Source organism: Populus alba, chromosome 9 (assembly GCF_005239225.2).
Source record: "Populus alba chromosome 9, ASM523922v2, whole genome shotgun sequence".
Lineage (NCBI taxonomy): Eukaryota > Viridiplantae > Streptophyta > Magnoliopsida > Malpighiales > Salicaceae > Populus > Populus alba.
The window spans coordinates 5,673,997-5,697,692 of NC_133292.1; the positions used below are offsets into that span (position 1 = coordinate 5,673,997).

Sequence of the window (23,696 nt, forward strand, 5' to 3'; positions counted from 1 at the left end):
TGGTAGTGAAGTAGAAGCCACAGAGAGGGAAGATGGTGCAGAATTCATCCCACCGTTCATAGAATGATCAAATACTAACAGCAATTTGACTGTAAAATCTTGAGAATATTTTCATTATCAAACCGGTTAAATACTTGCTTGTCATGGATCAGGTTTCATATCTGTTATGTGGAGCGAGCCTAATGGAAACCCGTTTTCCTTTTCTTTTTCCTGATGTTGACAAAAAAGCAAGAACATGGGAATAGTTTTGGGGTTTGTCAGAGGTTGGAACATTAAACAACAATAAAAATATATATGCAGTAGTTGAGGCCACTGCTATAAAAACTGGAAACTTTGCAGGCATTTCCATCTCCAAATTAGTATTGAATCTACGAGTTGTGGGATCGAATTGAAGAGTAGCCAATTTTGCCAAACATGGCCAACTGTTAGATAAAATCCCAGTTATTATAATACTTGTTTAATTAGATAATTATATTCCTAGTTACATTATGATAGTTAGAGGCGAAATCTCCTTGTAAATAAAAGGGTCTAACACATTCAGAATTTGAGCTGATAAAAGAGGGTGGTGTGTTAAGAGTGATTAATCAATAGAGATTGCGAGATTAATCCAAATATTTGTGTGTTTTGTTTCTAACAATTCATATCAGAACCTAGGTTAATTATGTGAGAAAACACAGCAGCTTTAATTTGTAATCACACCAGCCTTGTTGAACAAGCAAGCCTTCAAGCAGATCAAGGCAGAAGCAGCAAACAAATTGAACCAGCAGCAAGTTTCTTCATAGCAGCAGCGCCACAGCAGCAGTCCTCCCAGCAGCAGCTCAGTTCGAGCAGCTGTCTTATTCACAGCAGTAGCAGAAGGAGCAATCGAAAATTCTCATTCCATGGCAATGAATAAGACCTCAAAACTCTCAACAGAGCAGACGAAATTGTAGCGCAAGACGTCGTTCTTTTCTGCTCGTGGAGTAACATGATCCAGCAACGTTGAAGTGCTTCTCCCTAACAGTACCTCAGTACAGTTGTTTTAGCAAACAAGCGGAGGGCGAAACAGCGTCAGTTTTTTTTTTTTTTTTTTTTTAACAAAGACAGCAGCAGTTTTTTAGCCATTTCAGAAGGATGGGTTCTAATACAAAATTTGTGGATTGTTCAGAGTTAAAATTTAATGGCAAAAATAATTTTGAATATTGGAAAATTCAAATTCAATCTTCCTTTGAGTATATTAATGTTTGAAATGTTCTCAGTTCTTGAACGAATATGCAACAAATTTTAAGAAGCCCAATATCACATTTTCAAAGTTAGAATTATCTATTTTTGGAAAGATCATGCATGCTGAAACTGCTGTTTTATACGTTACATAGTTTACACAAAGTCGCATTGAGCTTCTCTAAATGAAAGACAATGAGACTAATAAAGAATATTTTTGATGAACATCAAAATTAGCAGATAAAAGCTAATGAAGAAAAAATGTTAGATCTTCTAGTCATGGAGAGAATTCTTTGAAGCGTAACACTTCATTTTAAATACATGGTAGAAGTTATTATAAAGAATCAAAAAAATTAAATGAGGTATCAATTAATGAATTATAAGGCTCATTAGCATCACTTGAATTCAAAGAAGTTTATAATAGCTATTGATGATGCATTGCAATCTCAATTGAACATAATAATCAAGGAGAAAATCTTAAACAAAATTAAGCATAATCAAGGTGATCAAAATAATAAAGATAGAGGTAGAAGAAATAATTATTTTGATCAATAACAAGGATACAATGAAAAAACAAATAATAGAGATAAAGGAGATTCAAATCTGCATGACAAATTTTAAATTCAATGCTATAAATGTCAAAAGTATGGTCACTATAAAAAAGATTGTAAATCTAATAATATTATTTCAATGTTATTATTGCAAAAGATTTGGTCATTTTAAAACTCAAATAATAGGAAGATGCATGAAAAATTTATGGAGACTAATAAAAATGTTCTTGAGACTTTGTTTTTGGAAATTGTAATATATAAAAGAAAGAAGATGTGTTTTTTATTGATGACTTGTCTTATGAAAGAGAAAAATAAAAAGAGCAAATTTGAAACCCAATGAGAGTTAATTAATAATAATAATAAAAAAATAATAATAATAATAATAAAAAGGCAGCTAAGAAAGGAAGCCAAATGTGTAACTAGGAGAGAGAAGTTATTTATAGGTTGTTCAAAGATAAAAATGATAGCCTCAAATTAGAGAAGAAAGCTATAAAAGATCAAGCATGAGTAAGATTTTAATTAAATATCTTTTTTTTATGTATTTTTTTACTTTGCATTAATTCTTTTATTTAAATTAATAACCTTTGTCTTTTTAAAAAAAAAATTATTGCACATGTTTAAAGTACCTTTTTTTTTGTATTTTTATAATATTTCAAAGATATTATTTTTAATTTATTTTTAATTTATTCATATATTTGTTATAAAATAAACAATATTTGTATGATGTATTTATAAAATAAAAAAAAAAAGATATTTTTAATATGGAAAAATAATCTTTAATATAAAAAAATAGAAAAGTATAAATTAAAAAGAAAAATCAGGATTAAAATCCATGCTTTACATTAAAAAATATAGTTATTAGCATTAAGAACTATTTTTCGGTTTATCAATTTATTATTTAATTTATATTGTTTTTACACCATCAGCATTATCTTCTATCACGTAAAACACAGCAACTCCAAGATTTTATAAAATTTCAACCCAACTGTCCAAAACGTTCACTGTGATTACAAACACGTTGTGAGGGCTTGATTATTCCTTAATATGATGAATTACCATTTTTCTTCGTTTTATTCTAATTATGTTACTTGGAAAACGTTTTTTCAACTTTTAGAATGAGATTCGAATAAAAATTAAACTATAATTAGAGTTAAACTCTACAGAATTGGATTATAAATTTGGCTAAAAAGCCCTATAGCTCCCTCCTACCTCATGATCTCCCCCCTGTTCATCGCGAAACACCAAATTACAGAAATGATCATCAAAAAATCATTTTCAGAGCACCCCTGGCTAGTTTTTATTCCTGTTCTGTGAAGGTTTAGGCCGCTGTTCCCAATATAATCCAATCTCAAATGGCCATGGCGATAACAAATTAAAGGGAGATATCAGTAGCTAAGAGAAGTCGATTTTATTCTTATTTACAACTCAGAGACAAACAGTGAAAGCAACGAAGCAAGGAACACAAACAGAAAGAACTAAGAAAAGTGAAAATATAAGCTACCCAAAAGATATTCTTGATCACCTTGTGCACCCTCTCGAAATTTATCCTGCACTCCACTCTTTTCTAATCGAAACCCATAATCACTTCGTTGCCAAAGCTCTTGATCACCTTCTGCACCCTCTCGAACTTGGCCACCCCCTCCTCCTCATCTGGTGGTGCTGCACTTGCTGAAGGCAATATAACAGCCTCGCGCTGTGCCTTGATGACACGATTAATCCTATCCTCACTCACACCAAAAGCAGCCGCAAGCACGGGGCTTCTCAAGGTTTGAAGAATTGAGTTTGCCCCAACCAGGAACTGTGGCCTGTTCTCGCGAGCTGAAGTTGTGAATCCAAAGAACTCGAAAGGACCTGACCGAGCTGCAATTTGACAGAAGGGGAAGTATCTTGGAACCCAGAAAGCATCGCCTTCTTTTACTATAGCATCCATCGCTTGTGTTCCATTTGGAAACACAATCTGTATTCTGCCGCTCCCTCTCAAAACAATTCCGTACTCTGTTGCTGTTGGGTTCACATGAGGCGCCAACATTGATCCCTAAGACAAAAATTGCCCCAAAAGATAAGAATAAGGAGTTTACTAATTCAGTAACATTTGTACGAGGATGTTTTTCTACCAATGTATTATCTAGTTGATCCAATTGCTAACAGTTCTCTGTTAGTAGATAAGTAGAGGACCATTTGGTTCCTGTTAAAGAGGATGAAACTCCTATATATAGAGAGTATGGAGAAGCCTTCAGTTGATACTGCTTCTGTTCTGAAGAAAAAATGAATTGGATATCGTAAAACAAAGTGAACAATGAGCAAAATCAAGAGACTGGACATGAATAATTACCGCAGTAAGGTTAACCAGATAGACACCGATGCCAGAGTATTTCAAAGGCTGATAATCAGACTCATCAAGGGCAATGCTCCACCCATAGTTGTTTCTAAAGTCAGGCCGTCTATCATAGATATTGTATGAATCAGGGGATTTGCCAACTTTTTCACCTTTCTTCTTATTTTCCTGTCCAAATATTGAAATCAAGAGTTTCCTCCATGACCATGTCCTTTGCTCCTCTCCTTGACTGGGTTGTTGTTGGAATTTCACCATTCTTTTCAGGTGCTGTAGTCTATCTTGCTCCTTCAGCTGAAGGAATTTTGTCCATAAGCTTGGCCTTGGTGCCCTAGAATCACCTACGAAAACTATCGGACCCTCGTGTTGCCTGGTCATGATTTCAGTTACTTCATCTGCTGTCACCTGCATTGCATAATTTATCAAACAATTTTACAAATAAATTAATCAAGGAGCAGAGGCTAATGGTGGATATTAAGTGGGCAACTTTGATCTGCTTGCTTACATTGAAGGCAGTTGAAAGGGTTTCTAGCTCAAAACCAGCAAGAATTGATGTTGGATAGGTTCCCCCACCAATGTAGAAGGACTGCAAACATAAAATCAGAAAAGATGGCAGTCATTGCGCAACCTAATAATTCAAAAAAACAAGCAGTACCGAAACTTTTTTAATCATATTTAAGCCATAAATAATCCTTAGAACTTCCACTACTAGAAGGCTCCAGGCAAAAAATTATGCTGCCCTGAACCCTCAAGATTCAGCGACAAAATATTTCTCAAGTTGCTTAAGTAATGACGTACCTGGAAAAAACTCAATCCCAAACTCTCAGATGGGTCAATGCTGCAAATGATGTTAAGTCTCTGCCCCTCCTCTGCGTTCATCAAGTAGAATGCCGAGCCAGCAGGAATTCGATAGATGTCCCCGATCTTTAATCGTCTTTCTGCTAACTCATCTTTGTAGATCAATCCAACCTTGGCTTCCCCTACAACCCAAAGTGCAAATGAATAATATTTGCCATAAAAACTAAAGTCCACGGTAACTCCTATATCCGTGATGTCCGATCTACCTAAAGCAATCTCCTTCATTGATTTGGTTATGAAACCTTGCAAAGTACTTAGAAAATGCTTATAGATTTCTACTGAAGACAGATAATGTGGAAGATACTTGTGCGTTAATTCTGCGAGCAACTCATCTTCTATTTTTCCTAATTACAAGTTTTAAAAACTAGAGCCCTCATTATCCACTTTTGGATATGTTGTAAATGCATGCAAGTGTTGCAGTTTTGACAGAAATCTACGAATGCAACAATATAGAGAGATTTAAGAAGAAGACTATACACCTGTCCGAATGAAGAGGATCAAGCTGGAGTCGATATACTGAGGAACAAAAAGAGTTCGGGGCTCCATCGTAATGAACCCGATATGCATAGGCCTATCTATAATCCTTCCACCATAATTCCTGAGCACCCTCATTTCCCCAGCATCAGTTTTCACCACAGGCTTTGAATCTTGCAACAATAACCACTCTTCTTCCCTATCTATGTGTGTCTCATCCCTGTCTCCTCTCCAGTCTTCCTTTTCCTCTCGATATAACCCCACTGCCATTGTGACCCCATAACAGAGCACAAGCAGCAAGAGCAGATGGGCAGCTCCATTTCCCATTGTGTGTTGGTTTCTCCAGCTAGCTTTCTTGCTTTGAGTGTTGTATTGCTGGTGAAATTTACTCTTATCTTGTGTTTCAGCAGTAGTAGACAGGTGGGGTTTATGAAGGGGTGAGGGAGAAATTAGAGGGGGGGCAAGTGTCAGACATGCAGAGCTGTGGGTTTGCTGGCTGATTTTAGGCTAGACACAGTTTAGTTCTGGAGATATCAGATCAAGCTGAGACCAAGTCATTTTTGCTTCTGCTCCCTTCACTCCTCTGTCAAATGGATTTAAGTTCATGATCCGGCTTTATATTTATTTATTTTCTGAAAAAGAAAATCCACGTTGTTACTTGCCCTCTCTGTTTTCAGGTCCCCATCTTTAAAAGAAAAGGCACAGAAAACCAGAGGCACGCAACACTACACTTCCATGCTGAACTTTCAAGATTTTCTATTAATCAAATTTCACTGCCATGTAGTTCTTTAACAAAAATGGTGGTAGGGGAGCTTGGGGGCTGTTTTGATGGTGCATGGGGAGGGAGAATTTGAGAGGCATGCAATTTTGTGGCTTCCATGGATTGGCGTCGAGGATGAGGGATTCTGACGACGACGACGGGAGGTTCTGGGTTTCATACTTGCCTCTCTTTCTCTCTCTTTTTTTAATATTTAAACTCAAATGTAAATACACTTATATATATATATATATATATATATATATATATTAATATATAATTTATTTTAATTTCATTCACAAGAATTTTTTTAAGACGGGCTGGTAATACAAGTAAAGTACTGAATAATCAAGAGCAGCGGTTGACACGCAAGCCATGGCACGAGTCACTTATCCAGCAACCGTAGACGACACGCCCTCCATCCTAAACAACTGTTGTCTCACTTTAAAAAAAAAAAAAAGTCGTTGGGCTAGGAGCACCTAGATCAAAGACCTTGGGCCAAGCATAGCGGTCCTTGGGCCATGCAAGCCTTTTCATTTCCTTTTTTATTCCTTTATTCTTTCTTTTAAAAAAAATCAACTCGTAAGATTTTAATAGGAAATAACTATAAAAAGAAATAATTTATTATTTTTATATGATTTGATGAACCTAAAATTCAGGAGTGAATTTTATGATCCATCAATGGAAACTTCTTCTCTCAAAGTTTTCGAATTGATTAGAGTTAGTTAATAAAAGAAGTAGCTGAGTTAATGTTAGGAGGAATTTTTGCATTAAAATTTAAAATTATTGGAAATTTTTAAATTTGAGTGATAAATTATTGGGAAATTTTGAGGGAAAAATATTTCCATAATAAAATTTCAAATTATTTTGAGTTAATTAATAAAATATTTTCCATACTAACTTTTAGATGATTGTGAAATCAACTCTCACTTGAATTAGATTCAGAAATAAAATGCTCCATAAATTTCAAGCTAGTAGTTTATTTTCAATGTTCCTCGTTAACAATACCTGAAGGGATGCACTTTCTCTTTAAACACGAAACAAGAATATTACCCTTCTCTAAGTATTGTTATGACAAATATTAGATGGACAATGGTTACACTTCGTTATGCTGATTTTTTTTATGTAGAAAAAAAATAATATGTTAAAAAAACTCAAGTCCCAAATTATTAGTTAAATTGACAATTTAATATATATATATATATAAAAAAACAATAAATGGACTAATAAAAAAAACCCTTTATATTTGTATAAGTGATTAATATATATAATATTGATTCTTAATCTTAAAAGTCCATACTTTGACTTAAAATTAATTACTAACATGATGCTTAGAATCCTCATAATACATGTTAAGTATGACTGGCATGGGATCTTAGTGCTGATAGAAGATAATGATATGCTAAATATTTTGCTTTCAAGAAGAAGCAAATTTTTTTTTTTTCTCTAAGTCATTTTATTTGTAAAGCTGAATAAAATTGTTCATTAAACATAAAGTTTAGTTGATATGTGATGATGGCCCAAAAAACATGAAGCAACCTAGGAAAAAAGATCATGCGAGTGGATAAATAGATTAATCAATTGATCCCTACAATTTGCTCCACTCTTTTTAGCGTAGGATGACCAAAATAGGTGTAGTTTGATGTTGGAGGCTACATACCTCTAAAGGATCTCCTATGGTAGGTTAATGATTCTTGGATACTTAAGTAATTATTTTTATAAAGAGAGTGTGAAATAATATTTTAGAAAGAAATTATCCGAAAATATGTATATAGTAGAGAATGAATATTGTAAACCTGGAGTTTAAAAGATTCATTAGGTATTTATAACGCATGAATCTTGTCATTTTACGGAAAAGAGAGGATGAAGAGTCATTTTTTCTTGATATCATTAATGAATAATAAATATTTCTTACACAAATATTAATGAGATGAAAATATGGTGCCTCTTTGAGAAAAATTTTATACATTTATGGATATAGGGAAAGTAAAATTCAAAAAATATTGACCATGGGGGCTAAACCATTCCCTCAGGTTGAGTCCATAAGGGTTAAGCTTTTTCTCAACGATAAGCCTATGAGCGGTCGAGCTCGGGCACATTGCCTGGGATTTTGGGTTTTTGAACCTTTAGGGTTTTTCTAGGCTCTTTAAATTTAGGTTTATCAATATGTAACATGTTCTTAATTTTATGCAACACCAGACAAGTCGGGTGATATCCCTAATCAGACATCATGTCTTCACAGACCTATAAAGTAAATTATAAACCTATATCATTTATATGGAGCATAATGAAAACACATCATCCTTTTTATTTTTTTTGTTTTGACAAGAAATGCAAGAATATAAGAATACTTTTAAAGGTTGTTAGAGGTTAGAGATCTCAAACAATAACAATAAAAAAAATTGTATATGTTAGTTAAGGGAATTGATATAAAAACTAAAAACCTTGTAGTCATTTGCATCTCCATATTAGTATTGAATCAACGAGGTAAAGAATGCTTGAGTTGTGGGATTGACTTAAAAAAGAGCCAATTTTGCCAAACATGTTTAATATTTGGCCTCAACTACTACATGGTTTGGCATTATGCTTGGTAGCTATTAATATAGTTGCTGATAAAGACAAGTTTTACAAGTATTCATCTCAACCATTGCCTTCATCACCATATTATTATCCTTCTCGTTATTACTATAAATTACCATCATTTTTCTATGGATACAAGTTTTCACCACTTCCATCACATTCACTACCTTTAACTTACGTTTACAAATCTCCTACTCCACCATCTCTTTCACTATCCTTTTTTTATGTCTACAAGTCCCCACCACCTATCATTATCTTTATTTCCATCTTATGTTTACAAATATCCACCTCATTCATCTCTCTCTCACCTTCATAAATTTATAAATCTCCTCCTCCACCTTCTCCTTCACCACCCTTTTTATACGTCTACAAATCCCACACATTTTCATCATCTCTTCCACCTCTATATGTTATTAACTCACCACCTCTACCATCTTCTTCTCCACCACCTCTTTATGGATATAATTCATCATCTACACCATCACATTCTCCACCCCCACCATATGTCTACAAATCCCCACCTCCCCCATCATCATTACCTGTTACTCCTTACATCTATAGGTCTCTACCTCCATTAACCCCTTCCCTGCCACTTTATTATGTATACAAGTCACCATATTTTTTATCACCACTTTCACCCTCATCATAAGTCTATAAATCCCCACCTCTACCTCCATCATAACCTCTTGCTCCTTATATCTACAAGTCCTTAACACCCTCATCACCCTCACTTACTCCTCACATTTATAAGTTTTTATCTTCACCATCACCTTCACTACCACCCTTATACATCTACAAATATCCATCATTTATATCACCTTCTCCACCTTTTTACCTATATAAATCTATGCAGCCACCATCTTCATCACCCCTTTCTTCTTATATCTATAAGCTTCGTCCTCTGCCATCCCTTTCTTCACCTTCTCTTTATGCTTATGAATCCCTACCACCTCCATTGTCTTCCCCTCTACCTTTATACATTTACAAATCTTCACTAGTCTTGTCATCATTCACCCCTCCCTCATTCATCTTTTTCCTCACCTTCTTTTTATGTTTACAAGTAACCACCTCTACCATCTTCTTCACCATCTCTTCTGTATATTTACATGTCCTCTTTACCTCTAGCACCTCCTTCCCCACCTTCATACATATACAAGTCTCTACCTTTACCATCTTTTTCCTTATCTCTTTCTTAATACTATAAATCACTATCATCACCAGCTCCTTAATACTACACATCTCCACCACCACCTTCTCCTCCATATTAGGCTTAAAATGTATTAATCTATTTGTTTCCTCTTTTTTTTAATCATCCTTCTTGTTATCTAATTTTGTATAGTACTTATGTTTTCAATTATAGATTATATATTTATGAAGAAAATAATTGCTGCTCATATTCATTCATTTTATCTCACTAAAAACACCTTTCTTAAGAGCTAGATCAAGCAATGTGAACATGATGATTAGAAGTGTTTACAGAATGAGATTTCTTATTCTTCATGATTTGATGCATTTATATATATTTTTTTTTTGTTTCAATTTTAATATCTTATTGGTTCATTTTGAGATATTTGAAATAAATAAGTAATTATTTTTTTGTGTAGTGTCATCTTTTATATTTATTGTCGAAAGACACATCAATATATTTTTTCAAGTCCTTTGTCAGCATTTGAATGTGAATTAAAAACAAATCTCTTCCCGCTTGAAATTTGTCATGAACGTTAAAAATTGGAAACAATTGGTTGATAATAATTGTCAATCAATAGTGTTAACAACATGACGTTGTGGACTTGCAAGATTGGAGATGAAATGCCCATAAACATGTCATAGGCCTATGTGCATAGGCTTGGTGGCAACTAGGCCCACAATCTTGGACCAGACACACTTGGCCTAGTTTAAAAACAAATTAATAAGAATTTACAAAAAGAGGCAATCATTTGCCAGCCAGCCATCATCAGCCACGTGGAAAATTTTAATAATTATTTTTTATGTGTTTGATTTTGCGTTTAATTGTTTTCTTAAAAAAAATACTTTTTTAATTTTAAATTAATTTTTTATATTTTTAAATTATTTTCATGTATTAATATATAAAAAATAATCTCTAAAACAATTTTTTATCATAATCTTAACTATGCTCTTTGCTCTGTCTCGGGAAAAAGAAACATTATTTTTTGCTTTTCATTGCTTGTTTTTTGTTTTCAATATATTTCTATATTATTTTCATTTTAAAACATAATGAAAATTGCATCTTCAACATTAAAATAAGCTTCAATTTTCATGGTAGGTACTATATTTTCATGAAAAAAATAATTATATAGCTTCTAATGATATCTAATAGCTTTTCTAAAGTATGAAATATTAGCAATTATTTATAAATATAATTACGGATTATTTTTTAAAATATTTGTTATTTAAAATTATATTAAAATAGTATAATTTTTATTTTTTTAAAAATATTTTTAAGACTTCAACATATCAAAAATAATTTAAAAATATAAAAAATTATTAATTTAAAAAAATAAAAAAATTAAATTTTTTTAAAAATCCTTTTCAAAGTGCTCCTAACGTATCTAATAACTTCTCTATAAAGTCTTAGTAGCCCCTCTCATTGGTCATTGGATCTTTGCTATTGGACATCACCACCATCTTTATTGGGACACGAAACTTCAAAGAAATTGGAAGAAGACGAAATAAAAAAAATTCCTTGGTTTCTTGATAAAAAAACAAACACAACACTGCAACCGTACAAGCATGTAAAGCGTTTTAAATATATATTAAATTGAACATTTTGTCAGGATAGCATTTTTATTACTCACCAATAAATGAGAAAAAATAGAAAGAAAGAAAGAAAAGAAAAGGCAAATCAAGAAAGGTTCTTTTCCTGGCCTGTTATAAGAAGGAGAAGCGTTCAAGCAACCCCAGACTCCCAGTGTCTCCATCTCTCTCTAGATCTACTTAAATCTCCGAAGTTCACGGAGGTTACTAGAGATTTCATAAAGTATCGAACTTTAATGACACTTCTCTTTGGAAACTAAAGGTAAGAGACATCTCTCCAATATATTATAAGTTGTTTATTTATGGGGCACGATCTGTTAAGTAATAAACTTTCCTGTTCACTGTTTAATACTTATTTTTAATAGATTTTACATCAACTCATGAGGTATGGGTTTTCTGTTAAAGAGCTGCTTAGATATGTTTCTATCAAGTTCTGTTTGTAAAAGTTTGGTTTTCGTGCTTTGAGCTTTGTTTGGTAGCTTGAAATGATGGGAAAGAAAAAAAAAAAAAAAAAGAAACTTTGATAGTTTTCAGCTCATTAATTCGAGAAAAGAAGTAAATACTATGATAAGTAGTTTTTGTCATGATTTCCTAAACATTTGAAAGCTATAATAGTATAGAAACATGATGATTTTAGGTTTTTTTTTTTCTTATTTTTATGGAGTTCTATTTTCAACTACACAGAAGGTAAGCTTCGTATTTGCTTATCAATATGATTTAACTGATCACAGCAGATCAACCTTTCTGGGGCATGGATATTCTTACTTCCAGTACCGCATCTTGTTGTCTTGTTGTAAATTTGAGGTGGAAACTAGCTGAAAGTGGATCAAATTCTTCCCAGTTAAAGCTCCCTACTAGTAGAGAACGCAAAATTCTGTTTGCTAGGACTAATCAAAGAAATGGGTCACTGAGATTTTCTAGTGTTGATAAGTTCTTGAAAAAACTCAATCATGGGAAAGGTTCTAGGTCACTTGACTCATTTGGAGGGTTAAAGAATGGTAATTCAAAGGTTTTCAGTGGAAATTCTAGTAGTTATGTGGTTGGTGGAGAGGATGACGTGGGGAGTATTACAGAAAATGGAGAATCTCCGACAAAGGTTTTGATTCCAGGATTGCCAGATGAATCCAATGGTGAATATAGTGCCCCCATAAGCAGTTGTTTTTGGAAATGGAAGCCTAAACTTAATGTGCATTATGAAAAAGCTGGTTGTGAAAATGTGAATTCTCCACCAGTGTTGTTTCTTCCTGGATTTGGTGTTGGTTCCTTTCATTATGAGAAGCAATTGAAGGATTTAGGTCGTGACTACAGAGTATGGGCGATTGATTTTCTTGGGCAGGGAATGTCATTGCCAGTTGAGAATCCCACTCTGTTCTCAAAGGATGGGGCTGCCTCAGAAGGGAAGGATTCCATTTGGGGGTTTGGAGATGAGATTGAACCATGGGCGAATGAGCTTGTTTTCTCTATGGATTTATGGCAGGACCAAGTTCGCAAATTCATAGAAGAGGTAGTCAAACATCCTTCCATGTCTTCTCTGTTCCAATCTGAAATAACGAAAGATGGCTGAGTCACATATACATGCATATTGTATATGGATATCTACAATAATATATATTGGCTTAGTTTTCCGTTGTTGTACATTCATGCACTTTCTGTAGGATTTTGTATGGTTAAGCTCACGTGAAGGATTATTCTGCATTGATCATGTCTCCTTCATCCAATTTTCCATTCTGGTAACTTTTTTCCTAGTGCTTTTCCAAAGTGAGAAATAAACTCAGTTACTCTATTTCTGATCTGCAATTACTATGATTTTTTTTTCCATGCCTTTTCAACCTTGTCACACTTCTACATTGCATAAAGTGCTTCTTTATCTAATTTTGTCTGGTCTCGTCTCTCTTTTTTTCCACTCATTTAGGAAAGCAGCTATTCTTTTTTATCTTTTGACCTATCAATTCACATAAATCCTTCTGAAAAGCAATTCAACTCCATTTTTACGTACCTTTGTACTTTACTTCTCCAACTCCACACTTTAATGCTTCTAGAATACCTTTTCTCCTCAACTCTATACGTTGATTTCATATCTTTGTGCTTCAAGACCATAGCTTTATGCTTGCCATCCAATTAGTTCTTCTCATATTGCACAATTCACATAGACTCTTAAAGATTGATTCTTAATGAGATGGACACCAGTCCTTGTTTCCTACTTTTTTCTTGCATTCTACATGGGCGTTCAAATTCACAAGAGGTGTCATTAAGATTGTGTATTTACGACAACATGGCTATTTATGTAAGAGAAATGCATCATGATATCTCATAAAGGCACAGATTACATTAATCATTTATGTTACTCATTTATGTTACAGGTAATTGGCGAACCAGTATATATTGTAGGGAACTCGCTGGGAGGATTTGTTGCATTATACTTTGCAGCAAGATACCCTCATTTAGTGAAAGGTGTTACATTGCTAAATGCAACTCCGTTTTGGGGGTTCCTACCTAATCCAATAAGATCTCCAAGATTAGCAAGGATATTTCCATGGTCTGGGACATTTCCTCTACCTGCAAATGTTAGAAAGCTCATAGAATTCTTGTAAGTTTTTCTTTTTACTGTGTGTGTATACAATTTAATTTGTGTACCCATACACTTGGGATCCAGAGAATTCATGTGCCAATCTATATATAATACATGGGTATCATGTTGTTGGTGAAACTAATAAAGAGTCTCACCAAGGCTTTGCATAAATTGTGAAAACAATATATTTTTTGTTGGGGGCGGCTTCATGTAGTTGCTTGTTCTGTTTAACATGCATGTCTCATGAAATAAGTCATTGTATTTATCTCTTCAAAGCCATTATTGCTTGAATCTAATTCCTACTGCCTCCACCATCACCAGTACAGTTATTGTTATGCATCAACCTTCTCCAACTTACTAATGTTATTAATTTCTTTCCCAGTTGGCAGAAAATAAGTGACCCTAAAAGTATTGCAGAGATACTTAAACAGGTTTACGCAGATCATTCTACAAATATTGACAACGTGTTTTCTCGTATTCTTGAGATTACACAACATCCTGCTGCTGCTGCATCATTTGCCTCAATAATGTTTGCTCCTCAGGGACAGCTATCCTTCAGGGAGACTTTAGCCAGGCAAGCACTTAATAGCTCTTAACTTTTCTTGACGATTCACTCATTCCCTTCTTTTTTTCTTGCTTGAACTGAAGGGCTCATAGCTTATTTGTGTTTCTAGTTGTAAAATGAGCGATATTCCCATTTGTCTCATGTATGGAAAGGAGGACCCCTGGGTGAAGCCTGTCTGGGGCCTACAGGTGAAACAGCAGGTGCCAGAAGCTCCATATTATGAGATCAGCCCAGCTGGTCACTGTCCCCATGATGAAGTTCCTGAGGTATGTAGCTCATCGCTTATTTGTCTAATGGCACTTTCTATTGCCTATCTCATAGTTCATGCTTTGAAGGTGGCGTTCAGGCTTTTATTTGTTTGGGTAAAGAACACCTGTTTTTTTAAGAAAAGGCAGTGTGATGATTGATCCGGAAATAAGTATGTTAATCTTATGGGAAGTAGAAAACTTGAACAAGGAGGGAATAATTGTTGAAACTTCAATGCCTATACTAGTTCAACGGAGTTAATTTGCAAGAATCTTGCCATAACTACTTGTAACTTCTGGATATAGCTGCTGCCTGCGAGTACAAGAGAAGATGTCCTTTAACCTGTACATGACATCGGTACTTAGATATAATCAAAACTCCAGTTCCACTCGTGTGGAGGTAGAGAGAGAATGAGAATATTTTAGATTCTTTGGCATCCCTGCAGTGGTCTCAAATTTTATTTCCGAACCTACCCAAACTAGGTTTTCTAGGATTAATCAATGAACCGTTGTGTTAGTAAAGAATGAATTCTCAAGGCATCGTGGAATCGCCAAATTTTTTTGGGAAGTGGTTCATGTTGCATTGGAGTTCCAGATATTTGTGGTATTGCTGTCCTGGGTCTGATTTAATTGATGTGTTCCGTGTAGGCTGTGAAATGGATAATCTTTCCAGGCCTTGATATACCTGCTTTTTATTGCTTCCATAGACAGCTGACTCTTTGTGTTACAACAGGCTGTGAATTACTTGCTTCGTGGGTGGATTAAAAACCTGGAATCCCATGGTTCAGTTGCCCTACCATTACATGAGGATGCAGAAGTTGTCGAGAATAGCATTGCCAGGGACTTGGAATTTGTGAGAGAAGGATCGAGAAAATCAGTTATTGTCCGGTTCTTTGGATCCAGGTTTTCTATCTGGAATAGCTTTAGCTCTTACATTAAATCTCAATTCAAGGAAACTACTAGCCGAATCCTGACACCATAGCCACCTGCCCTAGAACATGATGTAAATTCAAAACGATTTTTCCTTCTCCTTCTTGTATCCAACCATACTTGTCTGATACATTGTAGCATTAGATGTAAAAAATGTAGAATCATTGTGTACGTCCACATTATCTTGTACTTCAGCTGTTATTCATGTTTACTGTAATGATTTTCTTCGATTCAAGAGAAATAATGGACTTTTTTGCATAACAAACTACTAGCTAGAGTATATACAATTATTATTTTCATTCGTATATAATTAGTTGGAGTATAAATCAAATAATTTAATTTTCAGTGGAGCTTAGTTGTTAGATAATGATGTTTCTCTTGAGTTCATGATGGTTGCTGTTGTTGTGGTTGAAATATAGTGTAAATTTTTTATTTTTTTATCTTAAATTATTTTGATGTATTGTTATTAAAAAATATTATTTAAATATATTTTCAAGAAGAAAAATAACGATAAAGTAAGTGGCACTGGAATTCAATATATATATAAAGAAATTCCTCTTTCTTACAAACAGGAGTGTGCATCAAGCAACAGAACTGGAATACAATTTTTCTGAAGTAAAACCCATTTTGTTTTTCAGAATGATGGTGGGCATCGCTTTATTTATCTAGCACATGAGTTTCCTCATCATGGACTTACTGAACTAGACGCAGCTTTCTCCTTCCCTGTATTGCCCTATTTAATTTGCTAATAGCTTCTGGTGATGGAAGGGCGGCCAAACACAGCATGAGAGCAACCCCTCCCGAAAGCTCGTAGTGCCGCATATTCTTCAAACGCCCTGACATCTGCCCTACACTGGAGCGGCTTGGGAAAGAACAGCCAACAGCTAGTGACCACGACGAATCCTATGGTGAAGAGCCATGAGATCAGCCTCGGTAATTGCCACCTGCCCTTTAACGCTTTCTTTATTGCAATTTCCACTGTTACACAAAATCCATGTAGAAGAAAGAACCACGTGATCTCCCATGTCGGTTCCACGCGAAGCAGGTAATAAAACATGACCTCGTGCATAATGGCTGATAACAAGAACGTGGCCATAACAGCGGGGATTGGGGACCACCTCCGACCGACGACGCGTGTGCTAATGTTGCGGGTGGGTTCGTAGACGGTCTGGCGTAGGATACTACTGACCATGAGGTTCCATCGTTTGCCCCAAAAGTCTTGTAGAGATGTAGAGAGGTGTGGCTCGTTGAATTGTGGCTCTAGCTCTAGTCCTAGGATGGTTCGAGCCAAGACTGCAACTAAGGCTAGGACAACGTCGAGGAAGATGTATAGATGGAGACATAGAAGACACATGATGATTTTTGGATGGATGTATTCATTATAATCATGGACAACTACCAGAAATGCCCAAAGCACACCTTTTATTGCATAGTTCAACGAAGATTTGTGGGTTTGATCTGTAGGTATTACAGGAGGCTGGTTTTCTTGGTTTTTTGATTTTGGAGGTCGGTTTTCTTGGATCTTGATGGGCAAACAAGCAACAGAAACAAAAGTTAAGAGAGACCTTGATGAATATTGTGAAGATAAAGGGCCCTTACCGCAAGCAAAGAGTAAGAGCTTGAAATTTCCAAGCCAAGCAACGTAAAACGCTGTGTTGCCCCCAAGAAATATGGTGGAGAGATTAAGAGGAAGGTAGAAAAAGAGGATCACAAATGGGATTAGAAATAGGAGTCTTGTTTTTCCTTTCGGTATCGCCTTACCAATGGCATAGCAGCAGCATAAACTAAACAAGATCGAGAGCCATACCTTCAGGAAGTTGCGAATTTCACCCTCCATAGTTTTTTCCTGTTCCTCCAAGAGAATGTTTTTGATTTCCTGATGCTGGATTATGAAGTCTGTATACAGAGCTAGCTCAAGCTGTTCTAGTCTTCTGATGAACAGAAATATTGTACTGGGCGTTTTAAACTATTGCTCAAACTGTAAAAGGCCCCCGGGCCGATTGGCCGGAGGGGGTGAGTTGAATATACATGGAGAGATCTTCCGTTGACCTACAGCATAGTAATCACCGGTCACGAATTAAAAAAGAGCTGCAGAATATCAATCCAGATCCAGCCACATGCTTTCTTTAATTCAGCCACCTAATTTTTCTATTTACTTTTATTTCTTTCTTCAAAAATCCTTTTCATTATTTTTTAATTAGTCAAATCAACAAGATTATGTTAAAACAACTTACAACTTAGCGTTGGTATATGAACTATTATATTCTATTTAAAACTCAACCATGGGATATTATATATATATATATATATATATATATATATATAATGGATCGGAACTTGGTATCTCGATATTCTTCACAGATGTTTTCGTGGTGTCAAGAGCATATTTTCCGGGAATGACCAAGTTCATATCTAGTTTCTCTTGTTCTTTTTAATGGGCTTTTTCATCATAAACCATTGACCTTCGACTTATAATTAACGATAGCTGTACCAATTTAAACAATAGGTTAGTCACTAATTAAATTATACTCTCACGCGAGAAATTATAGTACATCAACTCACTAGAGGTAACTCTTTTCTTTTCTTTCCAATGATATATATCTACTTCATCTGATTTTTTCTTACACTTAAGGGATTTTCCTCCTTTCTCACCGCAATTATTTTTTTTTTAATGTAAATTGTTTTTATTCAAAGGAAATTGCACCTAATAATTTCTTTAAAATACATGGTTTCTTTTTTTTTATATAAATAAGAAGGAGCAAACTGCCAAACCTAAATGGCCGTATACTTGGTAAAACAGAGTATTTGACAGAGAGGATGATTTTTCAGCATTGGTGGGATTTTGGTTTGCTGAGTCTTGTAAACTGTTTCAGCATTGTTTCTTTAATCTAAATATAAAAAAAAAACTTTCAAACCTTGAACCAGCCTGCATGCGCCATTGATTAATTTTCTAATCCAAAGCAAAACCTTAAAACAATATTCTATGAACCAAACAAAGTCTAATGACGATGAATTATATTTTCTACGAAAGTGAATAACTGGGCATACTCTGCAGATGCCCTTTCAAAAACCTTGCAGCTATACATTGACGGTAAAAACAACCAATACCCCGTCAACATCACGAACCCAGTAGTCAGTAGCCCAGAAATCACCGTCGGCAACTTCCACCTGCCGCCAAAACACTTCTTCAAAACACTCTCAACTATTAGACACAGTCCATGGAGGAGAAAGAAGCAAGTCAACTCCATTGTGAGCTTGTCACGCCCTAGGTAAAAGAACATGAGCTCGTGCATGATACCTGAGACAAAAAATGTCCCCATGACTGCTGGAATCCGAGCCCATTTTCTGCCCACAAGACCAGAGGCTATGTTGCCGGTGGGTTCATAAACGGCAAGTCGAAGGATACTTGAAACCATGAGGTTCCATCTTCTACCCCAGAAGTCTTGTAATGAAGTGGAGAGGTAGGGCTCATTGAACTGTGGCTCTAGCTCTTGTCCTAACAACACTTTAGCCATGGTTGCTGCTATGGCTAGTAATATTTCAAGTTGGATATACAAGTACATGACATAAAGCAAGGAAACGACCTTCGGATGGATACAGTCACTACAATTATGAACATTCACCAATATAGCCAAAAGCAAAGTCTTGACCCCATAATTTGGATATGATCTCTTACCATCTTCAAGCTTCTGGGAATGTATATATGATTTTGGAGATGTGTCATTAACGTTGTGTTGGATCTTGATGGGTAGACAAGCTACAGCCACAAAATGTGGCAGGGAGATGGATGGATTATCTGAAGACAAAGGGCCTTTGCCGAAAGCAAAGAGTAGAAGCTTGAAATTTGCAAGCCAGGAAATGAAAAAAGCTGTGGGGCCTCTGAAATGAATGGCGAATAGATGAAGAGGAAGGTAAAGAAAGAGGCAAACGATCGGGAGCAAAAAGACAAGTCTTCGAGTTCCTTTCGGAACTACCTTACCAATAGCATAGCAATAGCATACAGAAGCGAAGACTGAGAACCATACCTTTACCAAGTTGCAGATTTCATTCTCCATTTTGCAACCAAATATGTTATCTGTCTATGATCTCTTTCTTTGTTCTCGATGATAATTTATAATTTATACACCATCCTTTTGTATATTTGAATATAAATAAAATATTTGATAATGTGCTGTCTTAATTTGACGCACATAGCACGAGGATCTTGAAGGAGAAGAAGGAGTGCTGTCTTAATTTGACGCACATAGCACGAGGATCTTGAAGGAGAAGAAGAAGAGTTCAATAAAAGAAAATAGCGAAGACTTCTGTAAAGTGTTGCGCAAGAAATGAGAAGTGTAGAGGAAGAAAAAAGAAAGGGTGAATCCTTGAGAGAAGAAATGTGTGTTACTCTTCTTTTATTTCTCTTCTTCTTATCACCCTTGTACCAGGGGATACGAATGTTTATATATACACTTTTTGCTAACTGTTATAACTAACTCTTAACTGTTATAACTAACTTTGCACTACTAACTGCTAATCTGCAGGCTTGGCACTAATGATCTGTAGACGTGGCTTTGATGGCTTTGCTGACAGCGTATCTATAGTGTTCAGTATATTCCAATATCCCCCTTTATACTCAATATAAGAATGAATATTCACCATTCCCATCTTGCTAAGTAGAAAATGAAAGTTGAGACAACCGAGGGATTTGTGAGAGCATCATCCAATTGAAATCTGGAATGGATGTTAATGATTTTAATCAAACCCTCTTACAATATCTCCCGAATGATAAGACAATCGAGTTGTATATATTTAGTGCGTTCATGATGTACTAGATTTGAGGCAATCTCTAAAGCAAGGGCGGAGCTAGGAATTTTTCTTATCCTGGGCTATGATATAAATACACATAAATTATTTTTTAAGATCAACCATTCACTTGAATATATAAATTTGTCAAGTTAACAATAAAGTTTTAATTCAAATACATAACATAAAATATATAAAAAATAAAATTTAAAGTATATAAAATTCAAAATAAAAATAAAAATAAATTACACGATTAAAGTTGCACCCTTCGATGTTTTATAGAATAGAATTCATCTATGATCGAATCCGAATCAATATCTTCAACAAGCTCTCGTTCAATGTAAATCATCATAGAATCTGTTAAGAACTCCTCTTCCATTTTATTGCGAAGCACAGTTTTAACATGTTTCATAGCTGAAAATGTCCGCTCTGTAGTGGCAGTGGAAATAGGCAAAGTCAAAACAAGACGAATCAACCTGTCAATCAAATGATAGTGCTGCGACTTATTTGTTTCAGCTAATCCTCGACATAATTTAGAAATGGTAGACATATTCTGAAAGCTCTCATGATGAATCACATCAATCTGATAATGCTCTAGCTGAGATCTCAAATAATACATCTCTTGTTCATTGAAATCTTCAGGATAAAATTTCTCAGCAAGCTTGTAAATAGCATCAACTTTAAATGATTTAAAGTTGTCTTTAGGTTCTAAAGCAGAGCTAAGTACAAGGAGTTCCACTGTCCCATCACTAAATCTAGAATTTAATTCTTCCAACTGAAAATCTATTGTTGAGTTAAATATATCATAATGATAATGCTGGTAAACTGTTACTGAACCTTGTTGTTGACATGAACGACCTGTAGCTTTTTTATACGAAGCATTCATATGTGGTATGTCAATCTCATATTTTGTGCAAACAAATTGCACATTTGCAAGGAGAAGATCAAATCCGGCATCTCTCAAAGTCTGAAGCAATACTTTAGTAGTTGATACAAGATCCATTGCATTTAAGATGTCAAGAGATTTTTGCTGCAAAGCTCGACAAAGTAAATCAGTAATCCCCATTATTTTATGCATCAAATATAAGATGAATATAAATTCAAAAGATTTCATCACAATCAAACAACCACCAGCTTCCCCACGTATAGAATTAGAAGATCCTTCTTGAACCATACTTTCAAGCATAGTAGTAGTTGCACCATACATATCTATTAAGCTGCAAATAGAATCAAAATGAGAGCTCCAGCGAGTAGTTCCACTTCGATGTAAATTACCAATTTGATTAGCCCCTCTACCAGTCTCACGTTCTCCAGTAGCTACCATATGTGCAATTTCTATAGCCTGAGCATAATGTAACTCGGTATGACGTTTGGGAGAAGCACAAATAAGGTTGATAATGGTTGTCAATTTTGAGAAAAATAACCAAATAGAAATCTCATTTCCAGCTGCTGCAACTAATGCAAGTTGTAGTCGGTGAGCAAAGCAATGTACATAATATGCATAAGGACAATCTCTGAGAAATAAAGCTTGTAGTCCATTCCATGCGCCACGCATATTGCTAGCACCATCATACCCTTGACCTCGCATATTGAAAATATGCAAGTTATATCGAGCGAGCACATCACAAATTTCTTTTTTAAGTGTTGAAGAAGTAGTATCTGAAACATGCACAATACTAAAGAAACGCTCTCGTACAAAACCCTGAATGTCAACAAATCTCAAAACAATAGCCATTTGTTCTTTATTTGATGCATCTTTCGCTTCGTCAACCAAAATACAAAACTTTGCATCTCTAACTTCTTCACAAATCTTTTTCCTCACTTTGTTCGCAAGAATATGCAAAATCTCTTTTTGAATAGTCGGTGAGGTATACTTTGCATTTTTCGGAGCTTTTTCTAAGACAACATCATCAATGTCAACATTCAGTCTCCCCATAAGTCTTATCATCTCCAAAAAATTACCTCGATTATTAGAAGCTGAAGATTCATCATGACCTCTAAATGCACATGCTTGTAAGCTAAGCCATCAAACACTTTCAATTGTTGTCATAAGTCTCAACCGATTTTTCTGAACTTCTTCAACAGTTTGTGCATTCAACACTTTATCAATATGTCTACTTACTTTCATTAAATCTTCAGCAGATTTCACAGCATTATTATGTGGTGAAGTTGGACTTCCCACATGCATCAAAAGTGCACATCTGACCCCATCATTAACCCTTTTCCAACTTCTAAAGCCTTCGGTGGTGAATGTGAGATGACGAGGCACTTTGTTTTCAAAGATAAAGCATGGAAAACAAAATATTGCATCCTTTGATGGAGAGTACTCTAGCCAAGGAAATTGATCAAACCAAGTGTATTGAAATCGACGATACTGTCTCCCTGATTCAGTCCTTGGATACTCTGCTAACTTAGGTTGATATGGACCCATTTTGATATAAGCTCTTCTAATTTCATCTTGTTGATTAATAGGATGTTTCCACACTGGAATTCGTAACCCAGGATCTCGTTCAAGAGTATTAACATCAATTTCAACTCTTTGAGATTTGAAAGGGGGCTGTTCACTACGATTTGACACATCAACATTGGAAGGAGAATGTCCTTTACTGGTTGATGTTTGTTCGTTTGGTTTAAAGAATGAAAATATAGTTTTTCCTCTCTTGTTTCCTTGATTTTCCATTATAATTTATAACCTATTCAAGTAAAAGGGATTAGGGAAATCAGGTGCAAGATGAAAAGATACTAATGCCAAAATAAAATATTCATAAAATGCAGAATATAAAAGGATAAACTAGTGATGCAAACTACTGGGAGATTTGGAGAACTTAACTTTAAAATAACTAGTAAATTATTAGTACTAGACTACTAGTGTGTTAACATGCATCAATTTCTACGGTACAGTCTACTGTTTACTCCATTAACAATCTACTGTAATGAATGTGAAACATTGAATTCAAAATGAAAAGTCATGGTTTGTAAATTCTTACCTGATGATTTTACACTCTCGCGGCTCTTTGTATAGATTCTTCTTCAAAATTCAAGCTAAAATTGTATATTGTTGAGAAGAAAAATAGC

At 34.9% G+C, this 23,696-nt stretch overlaps 5 protein-coding genes across 6 annotated transcripts; 1 reads left to right on the forward strand and 4 right to left on the reverse strand.

Annotated features, from left to right (window-relative positions):
• Window positions 1–3,048: 3,048 nt before the first annotated feature.
• Window positions 3,049–6,360, reverse strand: LOC118035120 (vicilin-like seed storage protein At2g28490). The gene is made up of 5 exons (XM_035040612.2): window positions 5,421–6,360; window positions 4,882–5,063; window positions 4,589–4,669; window positions 4,084–4,488; window positions 3,049–3,786 (listed from the first exon to the last, which is right to left on the reverse strand). The coding sequence occupies exons 1-5, from the start codon at window positions 5,740–5,742 to the stop codon at window positions 3,316–3,318; spliced, it is 1,461 nt and encodes a 486-aa protein (XP_034896503.1). The 5' UTR covers window positions 5,743–6,360; the 3' UTR covers window positions 3,049–3,315.
• Window positions 6,361–11,579: 5,219 nt separating this feature from the next.
• Window positions 11,580–16,066, forward strand: LOC118035118 (pheophytinase, chloroplastic). Of its 2 annotated transcripts, none has more exons than XM_035040608.2 (6): window positions 11,580–11,789; window positions 12,259–13,031; window positions 13,888–14,114; window positions 14,479–14,670; window positions 14,771–14,927; window positions 15,640–16,066. In XM_035040608.2, the coding sequence occupies exons 2-6, from the start codon at window positions 12,279–12,281 to the stop codon at window positions 15,886–15,888; spliced, it is 1,578 nt and encodes a 525-aa protein (XP_034896499.1). In that variant the 5' UTR covers window positions 11,580–11,789; window positions 12,259–12,278; the 3' UTR covers window positions 15,889–16,066. The 2 variants fall into 2 exon arrangements, with proteins under 2 accessions (XP_034896499.1, XP_034896498.1); XM_035040607.2 differs by having other exon boundaries at window positions 11,581–11,789; window positions 12,262–13,031.
• Window positions 16,067–16,361: 295 nt separating this feature from the next.
• Window positions 16,362–17,943, reverse strand: LOC118035119 (acyl-CoA--sterol O-acyltransferase 1). The gene has a single exon (XM_035040611.2). It carries the CDS (start codon window positions 17,671–17,673, stop codon window positions 16,582–16,584), a length of 1,092 nt encoding a protein of 363 aa, XP_034896502.1. The 5' UTR covers window positions 17,674–17,943; the 3' UTR covers window positions 16,362–16,581.
• Window positions 17,944–18,757: 814 nt separating this feature from the next.
• Window positions 18,758–19,901, reverse strand: LOC118035117 (acyl-CoA--sterol O-acyltransferase 1). Its single transcript, XM_035040606.2, has one exon. The coding sequence runs from the start codon at window positions 19,889–19,891 to the stop codon at window positions 18,836–18,838; it is 1,056 nt and encodes a 351-aa protein (XP_034896497.1). The 5' UTR covers window positions 19,892–19,901; the 3' UTR covers window positions 18,758–18,835.
• A 973-nt stretch (window positions 19,902–20,874) lies between these two features.
• LOC118035260 (uncharacterized) lies at window positions 20,875–22,557 on the reverse strand. The gene has a single exon (XM_035040798.1). The coding sequence runs from the start codon at window positions 22,555–22,557 to the stop codon at window positions 20,875–20,877; it is 1,683 nt and encodes a 560-aa protein (XP_034896689.1).
• Between the last annotated feature and the right edge of the window lie 1,139 nt (window positions 22,558–23,696).